The sequence below is a fragment of the Anolis carolinensis genome, unplaced genomic scaffold (assembly GCF_035594765.1).
Source record: "Anolis carolinensis isolate JA03-04 unplaced genomic scaffold, rAnoCar3.1.pri scaffold_7, whole genome shotgun sequence".
Classification (NCBI taxonomy): domain Eukaryota; kingdom Metazoa; phylum Chordata; class Lepidosauria; order Squamata; family Dactyloidae; genus Anolis; species Anolis carolinensis.
In genome coordinates, this window is record NW_026943818.1 from 2,666,603 (window position 1) to 2,687,414 (window position 20,812).

General features: G+C 42.0%; 1 protein-coding gene across 9 annotated transcripts in view; it reads left to right on the forward strand.

Annotated features, from left to right (window-relative positions):
- rgs3 (regulator of G protein signaling 3) overlaps positions 1–20,812 on the forward strand; it is a 74,583-nt gene that overhangs the window by 20,505 nt on the left and 33,266 nt on the right. For 7 of the 9 annotated variants that reach the window (XM_062959446.1, XM_062959447.1, XM_062959449.1 and 4 more), the window contains 5 exons: positions 1,037–1,118; positions 1,408–1,513; positions 3,499–3,871; positions 5,719–5,761; positions 18,079–18,251. In XM_062959446.1, the coding sequence (XP_062815516.1) occupies positions 1,037–1,118; positions 1,408–1,513; positions 3,499–3,871; positions 5,719–5,761; positions 18,079–18,251 (777 nt within the window). The remainder of the gene's footprint in view (positions 1–1,036; positions 1,119–1,407; positions 1,514–3,498; positions 3,872–5,718; positions 5,762–18,078; positions 18,252–20,812) is intronic. The other 2 variants (XM_062959452.1, XM_062959453.1) reach the window with 1 other exon arrangement.

Below are 20,812 nucleotides of genomic sequence, written 5' to 3' on the forward strand. Positions count from 1 at the left end.
AGACACACGCTGGTAGATTCCAACAGCTTTTATTGTACAGAATACCAGAACCTTCTCTTTAGCCCATTTATATAGGGGCTCTCACATACCAGAGGGTAATTGAGGTTTTATGGCTGGCCCGTCCAAGACACACGCTGGTAGATTCCAACAGCTTTTATTGTACAGAATACCAGAACCTTCTCTTTAGCCCATTTATATAGGGGCTCACACATACCAGAGGGTAATTGAGGTTTTATGGCTGGTCCGTTTTATGGCTGGCATCTGTTCTTTGTCAGCCCTTGGTCTGTGTCCGGAGATGTCAGAGATCGGAGATCATGACACCCTGGCATCAGGCAGGCTCCCTCCCTCCTATCCTTCCGTAGGAAAGTTAAAACTTGGTTGTGGGGCCAGGCTTTCGAATAAAAACTAGCAGCACTAATTATTATTATGTACATTGGAACTCAATTGACATATCCAGTCTTTTAGACTCAAACATGCCCATCTGTATTTTATAAGTGTTTTTATGAATGTCTGATGTAATTTAATAACTTTTTAATTGATTCACAATGTATTGTACAATTTTATATACAGTAGAGTCTCACTTATCCAACATAAACGGGCCGGCAGAATGTTTGATAAGTGAATATGTTGGATAATAAGGAGGCATTAAGGAAAAGCCTATTAAACATCAAATTAGATTATGATTTTATAAATTAAGCAGCAAAACATCATGTTATACAACAAATTTGACATAAAAAGTAGTTCAATACGCAGTAATGCTATGTAGTAATTACTGTATTTACGAATTTAGCACCAAAATATCACAATGTATTGAAAACATTGACTACAAAAATGCGTTGGATAATCCAGAACGTTGGATAAGCGAGTGTTGGATAAGTGAGACTCTACTGTATGTGTTTTATTGTATGCCGCCCTGAGTCCCCTATTGGGTGAGAAGGGCGGGATATAAATATTGTAATAATAATAATCATCATCATCATCATATCATCATCCCTTTGCAAGGGACCAAGTGCAGCTCCTCTGCCTTTGCTTGCAGATCTCCATCCCGCGAGGAAGGAATGGCTTTGGCTTCACCATCTGCTGCGACTCCCCCGTTCGGGTGCAAGCCGTCGACTCCGGTAAGGACTCCCATTGTTCGTTTGAGTTGTGGTTCTTCTGCCCTGAAGGCTTCCTCCTGTTTGGTGTGGAAGGGTGGCATGAGTCCAGGAGAGGCCTGGGTGGGAGGAAAGACTCCTTTTGCTACTGGAGGGACACTCCCTGTTCTGCTTAAATGCATAGGAGCCTTCCCTCTTGTGGCGATGGCCTCTCCAGCCTCAGTGGAAGGGCCAGGCTGGGGGTCCTGGGGGAGTGTTTCTGCTCCTCCGCCCCCCTTCCAATAACCCTATGCCCTGCTTCTCCCTTCTGCAGGTGGCCCGGCGGAGAAGGCCGGCCTGCAGCAGCTGGACACGGTGCTGCAGCTCAATGAGCAGCCGGTGGAGCACTGGAAGTGCGTGGAGCTGGCCCACGAGATCCGGTGAGGAGGGAGAGAGAGGGGGGTCTGTGGGCATGCTTCTGCTGGGGACCCAGGGTTGCCTGCCCCACAGCTAGTACTCCAGGGATAGACTGAAAGTCTCCAGCCCCCCCACCACCACCACCCCTGAGAGCCTATTGAGCGCCTACATCAGGGGTCCCCAAACTACAGCCCGCGGGCCACATGCGGCCCATCGAAGCCATTTATCCGGCCCCCACGGCACAAAGGCAGAAGGGGGTTGGGCTAAATGGGTCTCTTCCAACCCTTATTATTATTATTACTGACACAAAGACATAGTATGACACAGCAAACGAGATATATATGCTGGATTTCGTATCACAAAATCACAATTCAAACACTTCCCAAGTTGTTGTTGTTGTTTTTAACATTGAGGCTGCTTTGCTTGTGTTTTTGGTGCACAAAGGCAGAAGGGGGTTGGGCTAAATGGCCCAAGGGGTCTCTTCCAACCCTTATTATTATTATTATTATTATTATTATTATTATTATTATTATTATTGACACAAAGACATAGTATGAGTGAGACTCTACTGTATTTATTGTATGACACAGCAAACAAAATAGATATACTGGATTTCATATCACAAAATCACAAGTCAAACACTTCCCAAGCGTTCAGGACTGTGTGATGTCTTTTCAGATGATGTGCGCAGATCCCAGTAGGGTGGCCTTTTGCAGTTGGCAGATCGTAATTTTGTCAATGTCTATTGTTTCCAAATGCCGGCTGAGATCTTTTGGCACGGCACCCAGTGTGCCCATCACCACCAGAACCACCCGCACTGGTTTCTGCCACAGTCTTTGAAGTTCAATCTTGAGGTCCTGATGATGATGATGATTATTATTATTATTGGAAACACAACAAGATGAGTCCACAGCAGACACTCTGCTGGCTGTTGTATTGGATCACACATTGGACACTTCCCAAGTGTCTAGGACTGTGTGATGTATCGGCGAATAATGCATGCAGATCCCAGTAAGGTGGCCTTCTGCAGCTGGCAGGTGGTAATTTTGTTGTTGTTATTGTTGTTGTTGTTATTATTATTATTATTATTATTATTATTAACATTGAGGCTGGATGCCATCTGTCAGAGGTGCTTTGCTTGTGCTTTTGGTGCGCAAAGGCAGAAGGGGGTTGGACTAAATGGCGCAAAGAGTATTTTCCAACTCTTTTATTATTATTATTGTCATTATTGCTTGGTGGCCAACTATAGTCCGGCCCTCCAACGGTCTGAGGGATCGTGAACTGGCTCCCAGTTTAAAAAGTTTGGAGACCTCTGACCTACGTGTTATGTTATATTATATGCAACACCCTGGAGTGCCTTTGTAACCAGCCCCGAATCCCTCTGGGGAGATGTTGGCGGGATATAACTCAAGTTTCATATTATTAATATAATTAATAATCTACACAATATATCTATTAATGAATTATATTATTATTTAATTTATATTAATAAATCTCTATATATAAAAGAGTGATGGCATCACGGCGACCCACAAAACAACAAAACTACAGGCCCCCCAACCTCGAAATTTGACAACACAACCCATCATCCATGCCTCTAGGTTGATACAACAAAAAGAAAAGAAAAATAAAGTCCTAATTAGAGGGAGAGGAATAATTGCTTTTATCCAATTGCTGCCAGTTAGAAGGCTAAGCTCCTCCAACTTGGTCTCCTAGCAACCCAAAAAATAATAATAAAAAACACTAAAAAATTAATACAATAAAATACTACAATAACAAAATAACTAAAAATAATACAAGAAAATAATAAAATATAATAAATAAAAATATAACTTACAATAAAATTAATAAAAAATTCAAATAACATCAAATAAAAATTACACAACAATTTTTAACCAATACCACCACCACTTTGCCACAGCAACGCGTGGCTGGGCACAGCTAGTATAATATATAAATGAATGGGAATGTCCACATGTGGGCCTTGCTGTGCCCTTTGCCTCTGCAGGAACTGCCCCGGAGAGATCCTCCTGCTGGTCTGGCGCCTCGTCCCCCAGGCCCGGCCCGTCCCCGAAGGGGTCATCCGCCGCTCCTCCTGCAAGTCCACGCTGGACCTGCACTCGCCCCCCAACAAGAGGGAGAAGAACAACGGGGCGCCCTCCCGGCCCCCGCAGCACCACCGCCAGAGCTGCCACGTCATCTTCGAGGGGAGCAGCGAGGGGCTGGGGCTCAACCCTTGGGAGCGCTACACAGAGCTCGGAAAGGTCCCCCGGCCCCAGCAGAGACCCCAGACTCAGCAGCAGCAGCACCAGCGCACCCTGCCTCTCTCCTCCTCCGACAAGAACTACATCATCCTGGCCCCGCTCAACCCCGGAAGCCAGGTAGAGACGCTCTTGGGTGACCCCAGGGTGCTTTATGTATTTATTTATTTATTTAGAGCAGGGGTCCCCAAACTTTTTAAGCAGAGGGCCGGTCCACAATCCTTCAGACTGTTGAGGGGCCGAATTATCATTTGGAAAAAAATACAAACAAATTCCTATGCATACTGCACATGTCTTATTTGTAGTTCAACAACAACAACAAAAGAACAATACAATATTTAAAAATGAAAACAATTTTAACCAACATAAACCTATTAGGATTTCAATGGAAAGTGTGGGCCTGCTACTGGCCAATGAGATAGTCAAGTTAATTAGGATTGTTGTTGTTGTTGTGTGCCTTCAAGTCATGTTAGACATTGGCCGAGCCTAAGTCTAAAATTAATTATTTATTTACTACATTTATATAATAATAATAATAATAATAATAATAATAATAATAATAATAATAAAACTTTATTTATACCCCGCCACCATCTCCCCAATGGGGACTCGGGGCGGCTTACATGGGGCCATGCCCAAGACAATACATTTATATCCCACCCTTCTCACCCCGAAGGGGACTCAGAGCAGCTTTATGTACATACAATACATTATATTATTAGCATAACACAATATTAGCATTATACATTACTATATTGAACTATACCACTATACTATTATATAATATGTAGTATATAACATATAATTAATATTATTATATGGTATTACTATTACTATTATATTGTATAACATAAGATTATTATCAGTATTATATGTATATACAATATATTATATTATTAAAACTGATATAAAAATATTATATTATAAAACTGAGGGCAGGGGCCAGGTAAATTACCTTGGAGGGCCGCATCCGGCCCCCGGGCCTTAGTTTGGGGACCCCTGATTTAGAGTATTTATATTCCGCCCTTCTTTCTCGCCCCGAAGGGGACTCAGGGCGGATCACATTATATACATATAGGGCAAACATTCAATGCCCATATACACATAGAACCGAGACAGAGACAGACACAGAGGCAATTTAACCTTCTCCTGAGGGGATGTTCAATTCTGGCCACAGGGGGGAGCAGCTGCTTCATCATCCACTGTGACGGCACTTCCTCATTCCAACGTCATAAATTAGTTAAATTTGCCTCCCCACTTTATAAGTGGTACCTTATTTCCTACTTGATAGATGCAACTACTGTGTTTTCCCGAAAATAGGACACTGTCTTATATTAATTTTGGCTCCCAAAGATGCGCTAGGTCTTATTTTCAGGGGATGTCTTATTTTTCCATGAAGAAGAATTCACATGTATTGTTGAACAAATAAATGAACATTTATTATATACTATACAGTAGTTGTCATCACAAACTAACATAACCAGACAAACTCTGAATCCTATCAAGAATTTCTTGTTACTACCATTATTTCCATGTACAACTGGTATGTACATTTACCAATCCTGCATGCTCTGGTGTTCTGTTTGGCGGGCATGCTTCCAAACAAAAACGTTGCTAGGTCTTAATTTCGGGGGAGGCCTTATATTTAGCAATTCAGCAAAACTTCTACTAGGTCTTATTTTTTGGGGATGTCTTATTTTCAGGGAAACGGGGTATCTTTCGGGTTGTTAGGTCAGCAACGAGCAGGGGCTATTTTTTATTTTTAATTGACGAGTGCTCACCCCGCCATGGGCTGGCCTCGAACTCATGGTCACTGATTTATTGCAGCAGGCTGCTCACCAGCCTGCGCCACAGCCCGGCCCCTTTGTTGTAGTAGTTGTTGTTATAAATCTAACCCTTCCCACTTTGTCCCAGAGGGGCAAGAGGACAGGGCCTGACCCATGGCTTCCTTTCTTTGTGTCCTTCAGCTCCTGCGGCCGCTCTGTCCAGAGGGCAAGACCCCAACTGGAGGTAAGGCTTCCACTCCCTTGCTGTCTCTCTTGGCCTAGAAGGATTTGGGCTTTTTCAGGGTGAGCAAGGGAGGGATGCCGGAGGAAACCCTAAATGAGAAGAAGCAGCGAAGCCTGTGCCTCAGCCCTTTGCTCTGTGTCCGTTGTCCTTCTCTCTTTGGCCACAGACCATTGATCTTGTGCAAATCTGGGAGAGCGGCATTTACAAATGATGCGTGTTTCTAGGTGTTTTCTTTTTTTTTTTGCAATGCTGGATTTCGTGTCACAAAATCACAAGTTGAACAATTTCCAAGCATTTAGGACTGTGTGATGTATTATTATTATTATTATTACTATATTGTATGACACAGCAAACAAGATAGACATGCTGGATTTCATATCACAAAATCACAAGTCGAACATTTCCTAAGTGTCTAGGACTGTGTGATATATTTTCGGATGATGCGCGCAGATCCCAGTCGGGTGGCCTTTTGCAGTTGGCAGATCGTGATTTTGTCAATGTGTATTGTTTCCAAATGCCGGCTGAGATCTCTTGGCACGGCACCCAGTGTGCCCATCACCACCGGGACCACCTGCACTGGTTTCTGCCAGAGTCTTTGAAGTTCAATCTTGAGGTCTTGAAAGCGGCTGAGTTTTTCCTGTTGCTTTTCGTCAATGCGACTGTCACCTGGGATGGCAACATCAATGATCCAAACCTTTTCCTTTTCCACAACTGTGATGTCTGGTGTGTTGTGTTCCAGAACTTTGTCAGTCTGGATTCAGAAGTCCCACAGTATCTTTGCGTGCTCATTTTCCAATACTTTTGCAGGTTTGTGATCCCACCAGTTCTTTACTGCTGGCAGGTGGTACTTGCGGCATAAGTTCCAATGAATCATTTGGGCCACATGGTTGTGTCTCTGTTTGTAGTCTGTCTGTGCGATTTTCTTACAGCAACTGAGGATATGCTCAATGGTTGTTGTTGTTGTTGTTGTTGTTGTTATAATATTGAGGGTTTATTTGTTCCTGTTTTGTTTTTTTACTTCAAAATAAAATATGTGCAGTGTGCATGGGAATTTGTTCATAGTTTTTTTAAAAACTATAGTCCGGCCCTCCAACGGTCTGAGGGACCATGAACTGGGCCCCTGTTTAAAAAGTTTGAGGACCCCTGGTCTAGGAGACCAAGGAAGGGCATGTAGAGCCCGGGGGGGGGGGGGGTGCCTTGGCTGCCCTCCTTTTTCTCTCCCTCCGCTCTGCATGTGCTGCTTGTCCAGAGCTTGGCCTGGGCATTGTTTACTTGAGCGTTGCATGGAAGGGGTATCATGTGTTGACTTTGGAAGGGGCCTATCTCTCTCTGCAGCCCCTCTTGGCTCAGGATGCGGGATTCGGGCACCGTCTGTGCTCCACTTCCAGGCCTCCAAGCCAGGGAACACATGGGGTCATACATGGAACCGGGCATGGCCTGGCTGTCCCAGACATCTCTGCCATCTGCTGCCCCCAAAATCCTGTGAATCCTCCTCTGCTTCCAGAACATAGAATCATAGAGTTGGAAGAGACCTCAGTACAATTCCTAATGTCATAAAGAAAGGCACAATTAGATCCCTCCAGGCAGATGGCCATCCAGCCTCTGTTTCGAACCCTCCAAGGAAGGAGCTTCCACCAAACTTTGAGGCAGAGAGTTCCACTGTTGAACAGCTCTCCTTATCCGTTGAGTCCCAGTCTTCATAGCAGCACAAAGGACGCCGGCCCCCTCATAGCTATCATAATGATGCTGGTGGTCATTATATAATAATAATCATAATCATCATCATCATCATCGGCTACATCTGCCTAGAAGATCAGGGGGCAGAGGATTCTTACAAGTCAAACAAGCAGTCAAAGAAGAAGAACATGCCCTGGCAGAAGATGTCAAGCAAAGTGAAGAACCTGCTTTGATTGAAGTCAAAAATCAGAAACTCCTCAAAGCACAGCAGACAAAAAACCAGTACAAGAAAGCCACACTACAAACTAGAGCTGACAGCTGGCACAACAAAACATTGCATGGAAAGTTCCTTGAAAAAATTGAAGGAAAAGCTGAAAAGGAGAAGACCTGGCTCTGGCTCACGAATGGGACCCTGAAGAAGGAGACAGAAGGCCTGATCCTTGCAGCCCAGGAGCAAGACATCAGGACAAAGGCAATTAAGGCCAAGATCAAAAAATCAGCTGATGACCCAAAATGCAGATTGTGCTAGGAAGCTGACGAAACCATTGATCATCTCCTCAGCTACTGTACGAAAATTGCACAGACAGACTACAAACAGAGGCACAACTACATGGCCCAAATGATTCATTGGAATTTATGCCTCACGTACCACCTCCCAGCAGCAAAGAACTGGTGGGATCACAAACCTGCAAAAGTATTGGAAAATGAGCACGCAAAGAGACTGTGGGACTTCCGAATCCAGACTGACAAAGTTCTGGAACACAACACACCAGACATCACAGTTGTGGAAAAGAAAAAGGTTTGGATCATTGATGTCGCCATCCCAGGTGACAGTCGCATTGACGAAAAACAACAGGAAAAACTCAGCCGCTATCAGGACCTCAAGATTGAACTTCAAAGACTCTGGAAGAAACCAGTTGCAGGTGGTCCCGGTGGTGATGGACACACTGGGTGCCGTGCCAAAAGATCTCAGCCGGAATTTGGAAACAATAGTCATTGACAAAACTACGATCTGCCAACTGCAAAAGGCCACCCTGCTGGGATCTGCACGCATCATCCGAAAATACATCACACAGTCCTAGACACTTGGGAAGTGTTCGACTTGTGATTTTGTGATATGAAATCCAACCTAGCTATCTTGTTTGCTGTGTTATACAATAATAATAATAATAATAATAATAATAATTAGAACTAAGAGCACCTAACCCATTAGCATTATGGAGAAACAAACCCAAACGAAGTCTATACTGGCTCGGTCGTCGCCCAGGATAAAAAGGACCGCGGTGGATGCTGCTGATTCTGGACATCCATTGACAAGTGGGCTACGGAATCATCAAACCCCAAATGAACAGTCACAGAAGCGGCAGAAATACACAATGCCAGAAAACCGCACAATTATGAAATGCTACTACAAATCTGAACCTCAAAGGCGTGGCTACCAAAAAAGGATGCATCAACTGTGGAAACAAGAGTACCCTGACTCACAGATAACAGAACCCCGACTGGCTGACCAACGAAGATTCATAATCAGAAACAAAGGGTTCAGTGAAGTTGAACTCGAAGAAATCCAGAAAATTTGCAAAGTAGATTACCATCAGACCACGGCACAGACAGCAGCAGAGACTCCAGCAACACTTGGAATGGTGGAACAGATTGAACCAGAAGAAAGTGTGGCGCTTTTGCAAGAATTTCATGAACCAGCACTTGAAACATCTGCTGAACCACCAGGAACCTTGACAGCAAGACAACAAGAGCTCAAGGATAAGATCATGGCTCATGCTGCAGCAAATGCAATAAGAAAGCGGCTCCCAACTCTAAAAACAGTGCCCAAGAGACACCTGGCGCCTCTCATGAAAGATGTGAATGCAGCACTCTCCACTGTCCAAATAACATCAATTGAACAAACCAACCAGTTTGCCTACAGTGCAGCAGTGATAGTAACAGAAGAGCTTGGGCTCCTACAACCAAGGCAGCCCCAAAGAAAATCGACTGGAAAACCAAAGTGGAAGGTCAGGCTAGAGTTGAAAATCAAAAAGCTTAGATCAGATGCAAGTAACCTGAAAAATATGAAAGAGAAGAAACTGAAGAATGACAAAATCAAGCAATACCTGATCCGAAAGTACTGGCTGAACACCAGAAAAATTGAAGAAGCTTTGGAAATTGTGAAAGAACAAATTACAGCAACAGCCAGAAAAATTGAAAGGTATGAAGCCAGAATCATCCAGTACAGACAAAATCAACTGTTTCAATCAGACCAAAGACGGTTCTATCAGAGCCTGAACCAAAAAACAGACACAGTAACCATAAAGCCAGAGAAAACTGCAACAACGAAGTTCTGGAAAGAGCTTTGGGAAAACAATAAGAACTACAACAAAAACGCTGGGTGGATAAAGGAGTTTGAAGGAAAATTCTCACAGAACAAAATGGAACTGATGGAAATAACAACTGAAATGATCAGCAAACGAGTGCAAAAAGTCAAGAACTGGACATCGCCTGGTAGTGATCAACTCCATGGATTTTGGCTCAAACATCTGATTAGTTTACATGGAAAAATGGCCCAACAATTCAATGAGATGCTGCAGAAAGGAAGTATCAGTGAATGGCTAACAACTGGAAGAACATACCTGATACAAAAGGATCCAGCAAAAGGAGCAGCACCAGGAAACTACAGGCCAATAACGTGTCTGCCCACTATGTTTAAACTACTGACTGGCATCATAGCTGACAGAATTCAAGACTATCTTGAAGAAAAAAACATCTTGCCAGATGAACAGAAAGGCAACAAACGGAAAAGCAGGGGCACAAAAGACCAGTTATTGATTGACAAAATGATTCTGGAGAACTGTAAGAGCCGAAAAGCTAATCTTCACATGACGTGGATTGACTACAAAAAGGCCTTTGACTCACTCCCACACAGCTGGATCATCAAGTGCCTGGACGCCATCGGGATTAGTAAAAACGTTGGCACCTTCATTGAAAACATGATGGAGCACTGGAAAACTGAACTGTTTGTTGGAAATGAAAGTTATGGACTTGTCAACATCAGGAGAGGAATTTTCCAAGGAGACTCATTGTCCCCTCTGCTTTTCATTATTGCCATGATCCCTCTGTCAACAATCTTACAAAAAACAAATCTCGGCTACCAAACATCTAAGAATTCTCACAAAATTTCACATTTGATGTACATGGATGACCTGAAGCTATATGGGAAAACGGAAACTGAAATCCAATCTCTGACCAACACTGTCCGAATTTTTAGCACTGATATCAGCATGGAGTTTGGCTTGGACAAATGTTCGACAGTGGCATTGAAGAAGGGAAAAATAATTGAAAGTGAGGGCATCAATATGCCCAATGGCCAAACAATAAGGTGTCACCAGCCAGAGGCCTATAAATATCTGGGCATATTACAGCTGGACAACATCAAGCATGAACATGTGAAAACTGTGGTCAGTAAAGAATACACACAAAGGGTCAGAAAAATTCTCAAAAGCAAGCTCAATGGAGGCAACACCATCAAGGCCATAAACACCTGGGCCATACCTGTCATAAGATATACTGCTGGCATTATAAATTGGACACAGGCGGAACTGGACAATTTGGACAGAAAAACAAGAAAACTCATGACCATTCATCATTCACTGCACCCTCGCAGTGATGTTGACCGGCTGTATCTGCCTAGAAGATCAGGGGGCAGAGGACTCTTACAAGTAAAGCAAGCAGTCAAAGAAGAAGAACACGCCCTGGCAGAATATGTCAAGCAAAGTGAAGAACCTGCTTTGATTGAAGTCAAAAATCAGAAACTCCTCAAAACACAGCAGACAAAAAACCAGTACAAGAAAACCGCACTACAAACTAGAGCTGACAGCTGGCACAACAAAACACTGCATGGAAAGTTCCTTGACAAAATTGAAGGAAAAGCTGATAAAGAGAAGACCTGGCTCTGGCTCACGAATGGGACCCTGAAGAAGGAGACAGAAGGCCTGATCCTTGCAGCCCAGGAGCAAGACATCAGGACAAATGCAATCAAGGCCAAGATCAAAAAATCAGCTGATGACCCAAAGTGCAGACTGTGCAAGGAAACCGATGAAACCATTGATCATATCCTCAGCTGCTGTAAGAAAATTGCACAGACAGACTACAAACAGAGGCACAACTATGTGGCCCAAATGATTCATTGGAACCTATGCCTCAAGTATCACCTCCCTGCAGTTAAGAACTGGTGGGATCACAAACCTGCAAAGGTTGTGGAAAATGAACACGCAAAGATACTGTGGGACTTCCGAATCCAGACTGACAAAGTTCTGGAACACAACACACCAGACATCACAGTTGTGGAAAAGAACAAGGTTTGGATCATTGATGTTGCCATCCCAGGTGACAGTCGCATTGAAGAAAAACAACAGGAAAAACTCAGCCGCTCTCAGGACCTCAAGATTGAACTTCAAAGACTCTGGCAAAAACCAGTGCAGGTGGTCCCAGTGGTGATGGGCACACTGGGTGCCGTGCCAAAAGATCTCAGCCGGCATTTGGAAACAATAGACATTGACAAAATTACGATCTGCCAACTGCAAAAGGCCACCTTACTGGGATCTGCACGCATCATCCGAAAATACACCACACAGTCCTAGACACTTGGGAAGTGTTCGACTTGTGATTTTGTGAAACGAAATCCAGCATATCTATCTTGTTTGCTGTGTCATACAACGTCGTTGTGTCAATAATAATAATAATAATAATAATAATAATAATGGCTCCTGGTGGTGGTGAAGTGATTAAAGGGCTGAGCTGCTGAACTTGCAGACCGAAAGGTCCCACGTTCAAATCCTGGGAGCGGAGTGAGCGCCCACTGTTAGCCCCAGCTTCTGCCAACCTAGCAGTTCAAAAACATGCCAATGTGGGTAGATCAATAGGTATTGCTCTGGTGGGAAGGTAACGGCGCTCCATGCAGTCATGCCAATGGCCACATGATCTTGGAGGTGTCTACGGACAATGCCGGCTCTTCGGCTTTGAAATGGAGATGAGCACCAACCCCCAGAGTGTGAGTAGATCAATAGGTACTGCTCCGGCGAGAAGGTAACGGCGCTCCATGCAGTCATGCCAATGGCCACATGGCCTTGGAGGTGTCTACGGACAACGCCGGCTCTTTGGCTTAGAAATGGAGATGAGCACCAACCCCCAGAGTGTGAGTAGATCAATAGGTACTGCTCCGGCGAGAAGGTAACGGCGCTCCATGCAGTCATGCCAATGGCCACATGGCCTTGGAGGTGTCTACGGACAACGCCGGCTCTTCGGCTTAGAAATGGAGATGAGCACCAACCCCCAGAGTGTGAGTAGATCAATAGGTACTGCTCCGACGGGAAGGTAACGGCGCTCCATGCAGTCATGCCAATGGCCACATGATCTCGGAGGTGTCTACGGACAACGCCGGCTCTTCGGCTTCGAAATGGAGATGAGCACCAACCCCCAGAGTGTGAGTAGATCAATAGGTACTGCTCCGGCAAGAAGGTAACGGCGCTCCATGCAGTCATGCCAATGGCCACATGATCTCGGAGGTGTCTACGGACAACGCCGGCTCTTCGGCTTTGAAATGGAGATGAGCACCAACCCCCAGAGTGTGAGTAGATCAATAGGTACTGCTCTGGCGAGAAGGTAACGGCGCTCCATGCAGTCATGCCACTGGCCACATGGCCTTGGAGGTGTCTACGGACAACGCCGGCTCTTCGGCTTAGAAATGGAGATGAGCACCAACCCCCAGAGTCAGACACGACTGGACTTAACGTCAGGGGAAACCTTTACCTTTAATAATAATAATAATAATAATAATAATAATAATAATAATAATAATAATAATAATAATACTTTATTCTTATATCCCACCCCATCTCCCCAAGGGGACTCGGGGCGGCTTACAAAGGTACTATACCCAAACAATATAAAAATACAACAGTAAAAAAGAATTCAAACAGAGCAATAAATTAATACTCTTAAGGAAGAGCCCATCATCCTCATGCTCCCTCCAGGTAGATGGCCAGCCTTTCTGCATCCTGGGGCCTAACTCCCATGAAGGCCCCCCATTCCTGCCCCTCGTCTTGCCTGCCTGTCTGGAAAATGCGGCTCAGAGGAAAAGCTGGGCCTCTTGCTTTCCCATCCGTGCAAACAAGAGCAGTGGGAACCGGGGGCCGAAGGGCCTTGTTTTCCCATTCCTCTGCTCCGGCGGCGGCAGGAGCAGGAAATGTGGCCCAAGGACCAGCCAACAATAAGCTGGACTGACTCAACATTTCCGCTCGGCTCCATTTCCTATTGACTCCTGGGAAAGCATCTCTCATTACCAGGCGGGCAGGGGGAGAAGGTTTGGGGTCAGTAAAGAGCAAACAGCCCAAACCGCAGGGCTCCCAGGTGTACAGAGCAGGTGAAACATTCATTTACCAGGCACTTGGCTCCAACAGTGGCCGGTGAATGTATTTATTTATTGATTGATTTATTTACTACATTTATATCCCGCTCTTCTCACCCCGAAGGGGACTCAGAGCGGCTTACAAATCAAATAAACATACAATATATTATTAGCCAAGCACAATATAAGCATTAAATTACTATATTGTAATATATCATTATATGGTAATATTATTAGTAATATTTATTTATGTATTTATTTACTACATTTATATCCCGCTCTTCTCACCCCGAAGGGGACTCAGAGCGGCTTACAAATCAAATAAACATACAATATATTATTAGCCAAGCACAATATAAGCATTAAATCACTATATTGTAATATATCATTATATGGTAATATTATTAGTAATATTTATTTATGTATTTATTTACTACATTTATATCCCGCTCTTCTCACCCTGAAGGGGACTCAGAGCGGCTTACAAATCAAATGAACATACAATGTATTATTAGCCGAGCACAATATAAGCAATAAATTACTATATTGTAATATATCATTATATGGTAATATTATTAGTAATATTTATTTATGTATTTATTTGCTACATTTATATCCCGCTCTTCTCACCCCGAAGGGGACTCAGAGCGGCTTACAAATCAAATAAACATACAATATATTATTAGCCAAGCACAATATAAGCATTAAATCACTATATTGTAATATATCATTATATGGTAATATTATTAGTAATATTTATTTATGTATTTATTTACTACATTTACATCCCGCTCTTCTCACCCCGAAGGGGACTCAGAGCAGCTTACAAATCAAATAAACATACAATATATTATTAGCCAAGCACAATATAAGCATTAAATTACTATATTGTACTATATCATTATATGGTAATATTATTAGTAATATTTATTTATGTATTTATTTACTACATTTATATCCCGCTCTTCTCACCCCGAAGGGGACTCAGAGCGGCTTACAAATCAAATGAACATACAATATATCATTAGCAGAGCACAATATAAGCATTAAATCACTATATTGTACTATATCATTATATGGTAATATTATTAGTAATATTACACTTAATTTTTAAAATAATATTATTAGTAATATTACCATATAATGATATAGTATTATTATTACACTATATATTATATATATTATATATATATATATATATATATATATATACACACACAGTAGAGTCTCACTTATCCAACATAAACGGGCCGGCAGAACATTGGATAAGCAAATATGTTGGATAATAAGGAGGGATGAAGGAAAAGCCTATTAAACATCAAATTAGGTTATGATTTTACAAATTAAGCACCAAAACATCATGTTATACAACAAATTTGACAGAAAAAGTAGTTCAATACCCAGTAATGCTATGTAGTAATTACTGTATTTACAAATTTTGCACCAAAATATCACGATTTATTGAAAACATCGACTACAAAAATGCGTTGGATAATCCAGAACGTTGGATAAGCGAGTGTTGGATAAGTGAGACTCTACTGTATTACCATATAATGATATAGTATTATTATTACACTATATTATATATATATATATATATATATATATATATATATATATAAGCTGTGCCCGGCCACGCGTTGCTGTGGCGTTGTCTGGTGGTGTTGGTGAGAAATTGTTGAGGTAGTGGTGGTATTGAATGTCTGTTGTATGGTTGTCTTTATGTTTAGTATGCTCACTGAAGTGGATTATATGGCAGTGTGGAGTCAAGATAATCCAGTTCAAAGCAGATAATATTAGATTCTAAATGGGTTATATAGCTGTATGGAAGGGCCTTGAGTCTATACTGCCATATAATCCAGTTAAAATCTGATAATCTGTGGAAGAGGCCTAAGTGAGGCCTAACTGTGCCTGTCCCCTGGGCTGAGTAGATTGCTAGGAGACCAAGTGGGCGGAGCCTTCAAACTGGCAGCAATTGGATAAAAACTATTATTCCTCTCCCTGTAATGAGGACTTTATTTTTCTTTTCATTTTGTTATATCAACCTAGAGCCGTGAATGATGGGTTGTGTTGTCAAATTTCGAGGTTGGGGGGCCTGTAGTTTTGTTGTTTTGTCCGCTGCCCTGATGCCATCACTCTTTTATATATATAGATTATTATATATAATATTACACTTAATATATAATACAGTAGAGTCTCACTCACTTATCCAACGTTCTGGATTATCCAACGCATTTTTGTAGTCAATGTTTTCAATACATCGTGATATTTTGGTGCTAAATTCGTAAATACAGTAATTACTAAATAGCATTACTGCGTATTGAACTACTTTTTCTGTCAAATTTGTTGTTAAACATGATGTTTTGGTGCTTAATTTGTAAAATCATAACCTAATTTGATGTTTAATAGGCTTTTCCTTAATCCCTCCTTATTATCCAAGATATTCGCTTATCCAACATTCTGCTGGCCCATTTATGTTGGATAAGTGAGACTCTACTGTATATAGTTAATATTATTATATTGTATTATTAGTAGTATAATATTGTATTCCATTATAATATTATTATCAATGTACTCTGTGCCATCTTCCTTAGTCCAAAACGCCCTGCTGTTCATACTCACAGGGATGCCCACCTGGATGATGTTTCCCAATGGGAATAATAATAATAATAATAATAATAATAATAATAATAATAATAATAATAATAATAATAATAAACCCTATAAATATCTGGGCATACTACAGCTGGACAACATCAAGCATGAACATGTGAAAACTGTGGTCAGCAAAGAATACACACAAAGGGTCAGAAAAATTCTCAAAAGCAAGCTCAATGGAGGCAACACCATTAAGGCCATAAACACCTGGGCCATACCTGTCATAAGATATACTGCTGGCATCATAAACTGGACACAGATGGAACTGGACAATTTGGACAGAAAAACAAGAAAACTCATGACCATTCATCATTCACTGCACCCTCGCAGTGATGTTGACCGGCTATATCTGCCTAGAAGATCAGGGGGCAGAGGACTCTTACAAGTCAAACAAGCAGTCAAAGAAGAAGAACATGCCCTGGCAGAAGATGTCAAGCAAAGTGAAGAACCTGCTTTGATTGAAGTCAAAAATCAGAAACTCTTCAAAACACAGCAGACAAAAAACCAGTACAAGAAAACCGCACTATAAACTAGAGCTGACAGCTGGCACAACAAAACACTGCATGGAAAGTTCCTTGACAAAATTGAAGGAAAAGCTGATAAGGAGAAGACCTGGCTCTGGCTCACGAATGGGACCCTGAAGAAGGAGACAGAAGGCCTGATCCTTGCAGCCCAGGAGCAAGACATCAGGACAAAGGCAATTAAGGCCAAGATCGAAAAATCAGCTGATGACCCAAAATGCAGACTGTGCAAGGAAACCGACGAAACCATTGATCATATCCTCAGCTGCTGTAAGAAAATCGCACAGACAGACTACAAACAGAGGCACAACTATGTGGCCCAAATGATCCATTGGAACTTATCCCTCAAGTTCCACCTCCCAGCAGCAAAGAACTGGTGGGATCACAAACCTGCAAAAGTATTGGAAAATGAACATGCAAAGATACTGTGGGACTTCCAAATCCAGACTGACAAAGTTCTGGAACACAACACACCAGACATCACAGTTGTGGAAAAGAACAAGGTTTGGATCATTGATGTTGCCATCCCAGGTGACAGTCGCATAGATGAAAAACAACAGGAAAAACTCAGCCGCTATCAGGACCTCAAGATTGAACTTCAAAGACTCTGGCAGAAACCAGTGCGGGTGGTCCCGGTGGTGATGGGCACACTGGGTGCCGTGCCAAAAGATCTCAGCCGGCATTTGGAAACAATAGACATTGACAAAATCACCATCTGCCAACTGCAAAAGGCCACCCTACTGGGATCTGCACGCATCATCAGAAAATACATCACACAGTCCTAGACACTTGGGAAGGGTTCGACTTGTGGTTTTGCGAAACGAAATCCAGCATGTCTATCTTGTTTGCTGTGCCATACAACGTCGTTGTGTTGATCATAATAATAATAATAATAATATTGTTTTTGGGGTCCCCAAGTATCCAGGGTCTCCAGCTGCCTCTGCACTGCTTTGGGTGGCAAATGGGGGGCAAGCAAGAGAGTAAGGAGAGCCCCCTCCTCAACCCAGCACAGAGGCCCCCCCAGTCTTTGCTCTTTTCTCCTGCTTTGCTCCTCTTTCTTCCAGGAAGCAGCTCCGTCTTCCACAATGGCAAGAAGTCCCGGCTCATGAAGACAGTGCAGACCATCAAGGGCCACGCTGCCCCCCCGCCCTGCGCCCGGCCCCACGCCCCCCACTCCAGCTACGGCACCTACGTCACCCTGGCCCCCAAGGTGCTCGTCTTCCCCATCTTCGTGCAGGTGAGTTTGGGGCGGAATACGAAGGAGGGCGGCCCTAATAATAATAATAATAATGATAATAATAATAATAATAATAATAATTTATTATTATTATTATTATTATTATTATTATTATTATTTTATTATGACACAGCAAACAAGATAGACATGCTGAATTTCGTTTCACAAAATCACAAGTCGAACACTTCCCAAGTGTCTAGGACTGTGTGATGTATTATTATTATTATTATTATTATTATTATTATTATTATTACACAGCAAACAAGATAGACATGCTGGATTTCATATCACAAAATCACAAGTCGAACACTTCCCAAGTATCTAGGACTGTGTGATTTATTATTATTATTATTATTATTATGACACAGCAAACAAGATAGATATGCTGGATTTCGTATCACAAAATCACACGTCGAACACTTCCCAAGTGTCTAGGACTGTGTGATGTATTATTATTATTATTATTATTATGACACAGCAAACAAGATAGACATGCTGGATTTCATTTCACAAAATTACAAGTCGAACACTTCCCAAGTGTCTAGGACTGTGTGATGTATTATTATTATTATTATTATTATTATTATTATTATTATTATTATTATTATTTTATTATAACACAGCAAACAAGAAAGACATGCTGGATTTCGTATCACAAAATCACAAGTCGAACACTTCCCGAGTGTCTAGGAATGTGTGATGTATTTTCGGATGATGCGTGCAGATCCCAGTAAGGTGGCCTTTTGCAGTTGGCAGATCGTAGTTTTGTCAATGTCTATTGTTTCCAAATGCCGGCTGAGGTCTTTTGGTGTGCCCATCACCACCGGGACCACCTGCACTGGTTTCTGCCAGAGTTTTGCAGTTCAATCTTGAGGTCTTGATAGCGGCTGAGTTTTTCCTGTTGTTTTTCATCAATGCGACTGTCACCTGGGATGGCGACATCAATGATCCAAACCTTTTTCTTTTCCACAACTGTGATGTCTGGTGTGTTGTGTTCCAGAACTTTGTCAGTCTGGATCCGGAAGTCCCACAGTATCTTTGCGTGCTCATTTTCCAATACTTTTTCATGTTTGTGATCCCAACAGTTCTTTGCTGCTGGGAGGTAGTATTTGAGGCATAAGTTCCAATGGATCATTTGGGCCACATGGTTGTGCCTCTGTTTGTAGTCTGTCTGTGCGATTTTCTTACAGCAGCTGAGGATATGATCAATGGTTTTGTCGGTTTCCTTGCACAGTCTGCATTATTATTATTATTATTATTATTATTATTATTATTATTATTATTAAGCAGAGGCTAGATGGGAGGGATTGGACGGTGTCTTCCTTTATTGCAGAATGAGGGACTATTCTGGGGTCTCTTCCAACTCTAGGGTCCTATGATCCTAAGCGCCCCCTCGCTCCAAAACCAGGACCCCCCATTTCTGGAGCCAAGCAGTGAGATATCTATTACTGATTTATTTATTTATTTGCTACATTTATATCCCGACCTTCTCACCCCGAAGGGGACTCAGAGCAGCTTACAAATTAAATTGCTTCTGGAGTGAGAGAATTGGCCGTCTGCAAGGACGTTGCCCAGGGGACATTGCCTGGATGTTTTTTTGATGTTTTACCATCCTTGTGGGAGGCTTCTCTCATGTCCCCGCATGGAGCTGGAGCTGATAGAGGGAGCTCATCCGAGCTCTCCCCGGGTGGGATTCGAACCTGGCAGCCTTCAGATCAGCAACCCAACCTTCAAGTCACAAGGCTTTTATCCCCTAGGCCACCGGAGGCTCCTAATATTATATTATATTATTAGCATAGTACAATATTTATTTATTTACTACATTTTTATCCTGCTCTTCTCACCCCGGAGGGGACTCAGAGCGGCTTACAAATCAAATGTATGTACAATATATTATTAGCATAGCACAATAGAAGCATTAAATTACTATATTGTACTATATCATTATATAGTAATATTATTAGTAATATTACATTTAATATATACTATATAATTAATAATATATTGTATTTTTAGTAGTATAATATTGTATTACATTATATTATCAATATTATAAGTTTATACAATATATTACATACAGTATTTATAAATTACTGTATATTATATATATATATGTATATAAAATTAGCATAGCATGTTGCTATGGTACAGGAGACAAGATGGAACTATTTTCCTGGCTCCCAGGTTGATATGATGTCTGTATAGTGTATTATTATTATTATATTGTATTACATTATAATATTATTATCAACATTATAAGTTTATACAATGTATTATATATTTATAAATTATATATAAATAAATTATTTATATATATATACACAATAAATTACTATATTGTACTCTATCAATATATTTTAATATTGGGTTGTTGTATGTCTTTCGGGCTGTGTGGCCATGTTCCAGAAGCATTCTCTCCTGACGTTTCGCCCACATCTATGGCAGGCATCCTCAGAGGTTGTGAGGTACCTCACAACCTCTGAGGATGCCTGCCATAGATGTGGGCGAAACGTCAGGAGAGAATGCTTCTGGAACATGGCCACACAGCCCGAAAGACATAC